Raw genomic sequence first — 9,096 nt, forward strand, 5'->3', positions numbered from 1 at the left:
AGAGAAAAATACTAGCTTTAGACAATGCCAGTATCTAAACAGCAGAAAGACTGAGACAGACAGAAAACTTATCTTTCTTTTTAACTCATTAAATAAAATGAGCTTTTAAATTGGCTGTTTCCCTTTGACATTCAGTTTGGTGAAACTAGTTTTCACCTCTAGATACAGATCCTTAATCCCTTACAGGATCTTTTAAAATTTTGTCTCTTTGCCAGCACATGCTCACAACACAACACCATGAAAATGCTCAATGCTACAAGTCTGCAGATTCTTAATGGACAGGGACGTCTTAATCGACAATTTAACTTCATGGACATCAATAAAGTCACTGGAAAAATAAAAGGTTTTCAGGATCAAATGCATTAAAATTATTCTTCACCTAAATTAACGGCAGTTAACAGAAACTCTGCCTTATTTTGCTAGAGATCATACATATTCATAAATGAGCAATGCCTGACCTGAATATTTAACACTAGTAATTTCTTTTCATAAATCTACACAGGACTAGAACAAAATGAATGTAAATGTATTAGTGGACTAAGCAATAGAGTCACTGATGAAATTAAGACTTGGTTAAGTGTAGTTTTTGCAATGAACCTTACAGTAGTCTAAGTATCTCATCCTTATGGCACACTGTGAACAGTGGATTCCTTAGAGGAAAGAGACTTGGGAATCACTGTGGTTAGAGCTAACTTAAGATTTCTCTCCAGAGTGCAGCAGCAGTGAACAAGATGCTAGAAGGCACAAAAGAAAGGGGAGGTAGTACAAAGCTGGGAACAGATTCTGAGTGTTTATATCATTAGCGGCCTCACAGATATTTCAGACTGTTTTCATTCTACTGTGAAATATTTTCCTTTTGACTTCTTCATGTGAGGTCTGTTATTATTTACAGTTCCAAGTAAAAAAATCCATACTTCCATATCATCTCTCAATAGGACTCCCGAAACATCTCACAGCACTAAATAAAGCTTAAATGGACAGGAATAATTTTAAATTTACTATTGTGGGCTGCAAACAGATATCAAGAGGACATCCTATATGCATAAGTAGAGATTAACATGAAACTGCCTAGAAATAGCGGGTATTTAATCTTTCCATTATTCATATGAAATGGGAAAGCATTGTTTTTATTAGTATTATTACTTTGCAGAAAGTAGTAAAACAAACTCCTTCAAGGTCATGGAAAATTAGATTAATTGGTACATTCTGTCCTACATTTCAAAATGTAGGATCATGTGATGAGAGGCTATAAATCTTTAGATTTTCAAAGTCACCTGAATTGCAATTTATATTCGAGAAACTGACTCCCTTGCTCTTCTACATTTCTCTGACCACTACTTATTGCAGAGCCACAATGTTTAATTACTTAATTGAACCCTTCCTCCCCTGTCAATTTCTCCAACAGTTGTTTTACTCCTTGGAACAGCTGTGTCCAGTGAGAATACTTTATCTTTCCAGAACAGAAAGTCAAAAGCTATAGGGGAAAATACCAAGTTAATAGGAAGTTCTGAGCACAATTAATGTACAGGAGAAAAAAAAAGGCAAAAAAACCCCAAACCTGAGAACTGTATCCAAACTGAAAGGCTCTGTTGTTACTGCCAGAAAGCAATGGCCTCATGTAAGTTAACTATGAAGAGCAAAAGTGTTCATTTTTCAGAATATAATGATGAATAGATGTACATAGAGCTCTTAAGACAGAATGAATTTAACTACAGCAGCACAGTAATGAACAGTAGGCACAGTAGTCAATGGTAGCATCAGTACATGCACTGGTTTGCAGCCATGCAGCCTTTACCCAGAAACAGATAAATTCCATTTAAGCAGGACTGAAGTGAGTCAGTAGGTAGACAGCAGTTTCCTAGAAGGAATTATGGTGCAGAGAGAAAGGATAGTCTCAGTTCAACAGGAGGCATTCTCCATATGAAATTACTGTTGAAATGAAAAACCAGTGTTTGATTTAGTTCTGAAACTTTCAAACATTATGTCAAAACACAGGTGTGAAAGATCTGTTATGATATTTATTCATAAGTAAGCAATTTAATCTGATGTCCCTTATGTCCAACTCAAAAACCTCTATCTATCTTCTCTAATAAAGTTCTCTCAGTTGTTTGAGTCAGTTGAAGGAAATTTTTTTTTCTTTCGGATTATGATACAGCTACAATGTTTCTATACAGCAACCATTATTCACTCAAAAGGGTTTCATTTCAGTGGTGGTGAAGTAAGTAATTCCTTCAACCATTATTTACCTCCCAGAGAGTTGAGAGGCTTAGCCAGTTTTCGCAAAGCATCTGAGATGTTTGAAGAAAGGTTACTATAGGTTACGAGGTTACTATAAATCATGGAATACCCTGAGCCAATTCCTGCCCACAAGTCTGGCACCTCTTCCTATCCGCAGCCCTCTGGTTTCACGATCAAACAAGTAGTTTTATTCCCTCTTTATTCTTTGTAACACTACCACCATCTGCTTACAAAGCTTAAATTCAAAATCATTCTGAGAGGATTTTATAGCTTCCATAACCAGTGTAAGAGTTCTTTGTTCTCTGCATGGTTTAACCGGAGAGGACTTTAGGCTACCCAAGGATCATTGACAGATGAATGGCCAGGTAAAGAGGCCAGTTTCTTCTCGACGCTTTTTGTACTGCTTACTTCCTATCTTCTTCTGCCCCCTAGTGAGCGCTGATTTTCACTCCACCTGAACAATCGTGGCTGCTTTATAACTTACATGCATACAAAAGTGCGGAAACACCAAACTGCTTTATTTTTACATTCTTTGGAAGCCTTCTTAGTATTGTCCTCCACTAAATGCATCAGAAAGTGAAGAGCCTTTTCTAGCCCTACAGTGCTAATGTGCAGAAAGTTATTTTTACTGAACAGGGAAACACCCACAAAATTGGCATACCATAAGAACCCTTACACATGTAAAAGAAAACTTAAATTTGTTAATTTATATTTATCTGCGTTACTAGAGCTTTAAAGTTAGAAAAATCACACACAGGTTCTTTCACAAATCACTGTTTAATTGTTAAAAAACCCAAACAAACAAACAAAAAACCCCTATGGTGTTTGCTGCCCAGACAGTACCTCAAATACAGCACCAGAGCAAACCCACTATCATACCTAAGAAAGTGGGGAAAAGTGATCCAGTTAGATCTTTTGATCTACCTTAGCATCAGGTACGTTTATAGGAAGTCCCTCCATGATACCACATTAAACAGTAGCCAGTCCAGCAAACACAACTGTGTACTATTGAATAAATATGCTTACCAGTAAATGTTTTCAGGATTAGGCTTGTGGAGAATAGCAATTAAGAAAGAGACATGACTTAACTGCACTAACTTTTCCTGCCTTTTCAGTTATTTATCTTCAGATGTAAATGTAACTTCTCTCATGTACTTGCTATGAAAATTTTTGGTACTATTCCTAAAACCAGCATTGTCCAATATGAAAGTCCAAAGGAGTAAAATACTTTCACAGAAATAGTGCTTGTAACATAAAATAATAGTCATAATAGAATTCTTTGCTTCTATAAAGCCTGGCAATGAAACCTATCCGAAGCTGGACAGTTAAATTTTGTAAAGGAAATTAAAACAAATTACAAATGGGACAGGAACAAGAATGCAGAAACATGTTATCTAACACTAGCTCAAAATTAAATTAATATTTTTCCTCATAACACGAAGGCAAAATAGGATAGATGAGTAACAATTCTAGAAATAGAAATTGCCACATATGAGTTGGAGGCAAGAGCTGAACAGTCAAGTATGGCAGATCAGATGATGCTACTTCTAAAACACTGGAAGTATTTGTTTACCAAAAGTATGTTATGCCACAGAAAGCCTGTATCTTTCCTGATGGCATTGCGTAAGGAACATAACAACTTGAAGTCCAAGTGGAGTAGTCAAGGGAGTGAAAACCAAACTGTATAAAAGTGAGGAGCTTCACTCATTGTTTGTTCCATGTACACATGTACATACATCTGCAAGGAAAAGTGTAGGAGTGAAGACAACCATTCTAAGTAAAAAGCTAACACTGTAACGCCAGACCAAAGAGGTATAAACTACAAATACAAGTCTGGAATACCTTTTCTGTAGAGCAATGGGATGGGCTGTGTTAAAAGGTCATGCTTGATAATTCTGTAACTATGATTCTACAGGAAAGTTGCCCCTGCTAAAATAAAATGAATGTTATGGTCTAGGAGCTCTTTTCCAGTCACACGGTATAACTTAACTGTAACAATGACCATAGGTATTTCATCAAGTGTAATCTCCTCCTCTCAGGATAGAATGCTAAATATGGTCCCTTTGGTTACTGAATGAAAGGGACAAAATAATTTCAAGGTTGTAATTAAAGATTAATGTGTCAGAAGCAGGTAAGTGAGGAAGATAACTGCATTTCCTAGGATTATAATGCACAGACTTCCAGCTACAGACCTGCACAGTAGAGCTTAAGTTGCCTTTCACCCCTCCAAATGGGAATGCAACAGGGGTTTCAACTGAAAGGTGAAATTAATCAAAGCTTTTAACTTTTGTACAAATAACTAATTTCTGTGGATCATTCTGTGGTCTTGGGACTGAAAGAATTCGGTACGTTCAGTGTATTTCCATGTATTGCTTATGGCAAAGTAGGAGGGATGGTGACTGCAAAAGCAGAAAGGAAACAGAACCGGTTATACCAGTTTTACCTCAAAGGGAATCCCCAGCTGACAGTTCAGACAAGCTTTCCATTTCCTCTACCCTGCTAGAAATGACATGTCAATTGTCTCTGACAGCAGTATGGATAAAAAGGTCAAAGGAGAATGAACTATCACAGTAGAAAAAGAGAAAAGCATTCATCTTGATTGTATGTAACCCTTGGCTTAGTTGAGTGCAAGATCTATAATGAACAGCAAAACTTTGTTTCACAGGATTCTTGTTTTCTACTCGTAATTAAAACTACTAGGGTTTAGAAGCTTTAAAGTTTTTATTTTTTCCTAGTGAAAACATTATCACAGATCTAAGAAGACAGAGAATCAGGATGCCTAATGTTTGTCTTTAAGAAGTAGCTTTGCAGTGCATCTTTTATAGTGAAATAGCAATGACAAGACTGTTAGAAGTGATTACAGACTTAAGGTAACCCATTTTGCAAATGTCCAAAATGAAGCACCCTAAGAGGGCCTAATTTTCAGCAGAGAAAGAGACAGCATTTTAAAAAATTGCATTCCCTAACAGGTGTCTCAAGCTTTGTACTCAAAATCATTAGCATTATTTTAATATATCTTGCCCTAAACATCAAATAAAACACACACAAAGAACCAGTATTAGAATGAAAAGTCATTTTATTCACCCACTTAAGAGGCCTTCTCCATCTTGCTCAGCAACGTTAAAGTTTTTACAAAGCTGTAGGGTAACAACCACTGGAACACAATTAGTTTTGGGTGTTACAAAAGCTGGGATAATGTTTGCCTGGTACTTACATTTTCACTGAATTTATCATTTAAGACAATGAAGTGATTGGAATGAAAACACCCTGGTCTAGCCAGAAGAGCTACAGCTCCTATAATGAACGTAGATGTTGAAAGTAACTAAGTCAAAATACAAATGCTTAGGACTCATGTGTCAGATTCAGGATGCAATACAAAAGAGAATATACTTACTGAAACTTTCCACAAGGTCAAGGGCAACATGAGTAGCAATATCCATTCCGGTATTTATGTAAGACTGGCAGTTTTTCAAAGATGAAAGAGAGGAATCCACAGAGTTGAATGAGATTCTTGCACCGCCTGGCATCTTGAAATTGTTACTCTAGAAATAACAGATACAACATTCTGAATGCAGTTTACACCCAATTAATTTGGGAGAGAAAACAGAAGTACAGATAACTAACCATAAAGCAGCATCGATAGAACCACTGCAAACACCAGAAAGCAGGGATGAAATCTAAGCTCCCAAGATGTCAGTAATTTCAGTGGAACTGCAGTTCACCAGAGGTTTTCAATTCACCTCCTATTCAATATTAGGCAAAACTACACCACAAAAATCAACTTGCAGTTTTCATCTGTTCATTCCTATTGCTAAACCACCATGAGGTTCAAACTCAATGATTATGTTCACTTGAAAATTACTGCCCTATTTCAGATTCAAAGAAGCCCACATGCCCAAAACCTCATCTGTGTTTTCTAGGTATATTATCAATTAGGCTAGAAAGAAATATGACTTCTCACATCCAATTCAGCCCAGCAACTACAAGCCTGTTTCAACAGTTGGCCCTTGGAAAAATAATCTATCAAAGGGCCACTCTTCTAAGAATGTACTTAACAGTAAAACACCTAGCACCATTTTTAAATAAAAGCCCACCTTACAAATGCTCTCTACCTCCCCCAAAGATGCTACAAAATTTTAGTACCGGTGTTCCATTTGCACAGAATAGTGTCGCACAGGAATCGTGTTTATCTTCTCTACCACTGCCTTCCTTTCCAATAGAGACCCACAACCTACAGCCTTGGGGGCATTAACTGCTTCTCCTCTGTCATTAATACAACCTTCAAGTGGGTTTGCTTATGCTGTGCCTATCCACACTGTTCACATCAGTTGGTTTCTTCTCAAAAATTTCAACTTCTGCTCTTCCTTCTTCATGCTTTGCCATAAGTTGCTCGGACAACATGTAGCTATTACAAGAAACATGAACCCGGTGTGCAGATTTTTATTCTTTAAGTTGCAGGAGATAAGAGAAATTCTGCTCAGCTTTAGATACATGGTTGTTCACAAAAAAACAAACAAACAAACAAAAAAACCCACCAAAAGTCTTGGATAGACAGAAATACTGCATTAGTCCATGTAAAGAATAACTGATATGTTCAACAACTACACTGAGATCATATTGGGGGAGGTAGAGAACAGAATGCAAAACCAAATTTGGGGTATACCAGAAGTTTTACCTGAATCATACACAAAATAACAAGGGGACGAGTTGTTCTATCAACAATAGCCTTTGACAGGATATAGTCCAACAGAAATCTGGAAAATATCTATATAGAAAGGACAAAGCTTTGCCCAAGCTTTGCATACGTAAGGCTGTATCTCCCTCTACTACTTTCCCTGGGACTCCAGAACTACATCTTGTGCTCCCTCTAACCTAAACAACATTGCCACATTTCTCACAAATATTATGCAGACTATGAGACCTGCTGTCACGCTCTCTTCTCTCCTAATGTTTTCTTCTGTATCTTTTTCTTTTTTTCCATTTAAAAAAATGTGCTTGGCCACTCAAGACTACCTTTTATGACACCATTTTTAGGTAGTGCTTCCAACAATATTTTAACCACAGTTCAAGTCTACCACAACTTGAACTTCTGAACTACAAATTGCCTTCCTCTCTATCCCCTTCTACAGGTGCATTTTGTCACAGATGAGGCAGCAGCCTTCAACAGTTCCATTATGTCAGCTCATGCTCTCCCCATTAAAAGACAGTAATTGCTATCTTTAGAGATCTTTAGAGGCTGTCAAACTGACAACAGAAGACAAGGAAAAAGTTCCTTACAGAACTCCTTGAACGTAAAGGAAAAGGATGTTCTTAAAGATTTAATAACAAATGCTTTCAGCTGTTACACTATTTAACTTTGTTTTTAAAGCACCTGTTTGCCATCTTAGTAAGACTGTATAGAAGCTGTGTGATCCAAATATACACTATTAAACAGTCACATAAAATCATGTTAGCAGCTTTATCTTTCTGGGCCCATTTAGTGTATCAAAGTTAATAGTGAGAACCTAATTCCCTTCTTCAACTTGGTAAATCTCAGTCACTGAGAAAGCCTGCTGTTCTTTTGGAAATTTCACAGATATACACTGTGAAAGGCAGGAATCTGAAAAAAACAATAGTGCAAAGTTAAAAAGGGTTCTTTCTTCTGTTGAGATTTGTGGAAACACTGAGCAAACTACACAGGAACAGAAGTTACTGTTTACAATATTAAATCATACCATTGCATTGGTAGTTTCATCTGAAATTCTCTTTTGGAAAGTAAGTTCAGTACTTTTGGACAAGTTTTCCCTTTTTTTTAAATAAAATACTATTGTTCTTAGAAACTGCTTATGATCCCAAGCAAAGATTTCACTCTTGAATTTTCTAAGTGAATTCTTCAACTTCAGCTTGCAGCTGTCCATTCCGCCTTCAGAGGAAAAGCCACATTCCTCACTAGAATTGACTTAACAGCAGTGTTTTTAAGGCACTCTTTTTTGCCAGGAAGGTCTTCAATGAGTGCATCAATTAAGCACTTAAAATTTGCAACTCCCAGCCCCCAACCCCCTCACTTCTGGAAAATACAACCAGCAAAATCAGAGTTGAAAAGGAGACCAAGTGAGACTACTGAGGCAGCGTTTTTTTCTTTCAACAATGAGTGATCAAATGGTCCAGACAGGATTACCAAGCAGCAAACTTAAATTAGTTTCTATTCTGCCTCTTATTTTAAAGATTTGAGCAAATCACCGAACTTCTCTATGCTTCAACATACCAAACTACGAAACAGGGATAAGAAGAAAAAGAGTTACTTCTGTAACACAAGATCTATAGGTGACAAGCGCTCACTGACTACCAGGGCTAGTGTCTACCCCCTAGATGCACTCGGTGGCCATCTATCACAGGGAGACGTTACTCCCCTGCCACAAAGGCCGGGAGAAGAGCCCACCGAGCAGGAAGCTCCGCTCTCCCAGCCCTCTACCTTACTCCCCTACCCCGTCCATGACAAGCCAGGGCAGCTGGCCCGGCTCAGCCTGCCCCTCGTCAGTCACGCACGGAAGGCCAGCGGCCCCACATCCCCTCCCCGCCCGCCTCCTCCCGCTCCATCGGCCGGGAAAGCACTGCCCTTACCCCGCCAGAGGGGAAGGGGCCGGCGAGGGCAGCCACCCTCACCAGCGGCTGCTGCTCACCTAGTCCCAGCCGCCGAGGCCTGAAGGGGCTCCTGGCCCGGCGGTGGCCCCCGCACCGACCCTTTCGGCGGCAGGAGCAGGCGAGCGAGCTGGGCCCGGGGGAGGCGGGCCGGGCCGGGCGGCGGAACCGCCTCATCAGCCGGCGCCTCTCCACACGACGGCGCCGTCATGTGATGGGAGGGCTCGGCCGCGCCGCTCG

At 39.0% G+C, this 9,096-nt stretch overlaps 1 protein-coding gene across 1 annotated transcript in view; it reads right to left on the bottom strand.

Annotated features, from left to right (window-relative positions):
- NSMCE2 (non-SMC element 2, MMS21 homolog (S. cerevisiae)) overlaps positions 1-8,983 on the bottom strand; it is a 134,410-nt gene extending 125,427 nt beyond the window's left edge. The window contains exons 1-2 of the mRNA XM_010576921.1: positions 8,898-8,983; positions 5,633-5,780 (exon numbers count right to left, since the gene is read on the bottom strand). Coding sequence (XP_010575223.1) covers positions 5,633-5,765 — 133 coding nt within the window. The 5' untranslated portion in view covers positions 5,766-5,780; positions 8,898-8,983. The remainder of the gene's footprint in view (positions 1-5,632; positions 5,781-8,897) is intronic.
- Between the last annotated feature and the right edge of the window lie 113 nt (positions 8,984-9,096).

The sequence above is a fragment of the Haliaeetus leucocephalus genome, unplaced genomic scaffold (genome assembly GCF_000737465.1).
Source record: "Haliaeetus leucocephalus isolate CR32 unplaced genomic scaffold, Haliaeetus_leucocephalus-4.0 Scaffold555, whole genome shotgun sequence".
Classification (NCBI taxonomy): domain Eukaryota; kingdom Metazoa; phylum Chordata; class Aves; order Accipitriformes; family Accipitridae; genus Haliaeetus; species Haliaeetus leucocephalus.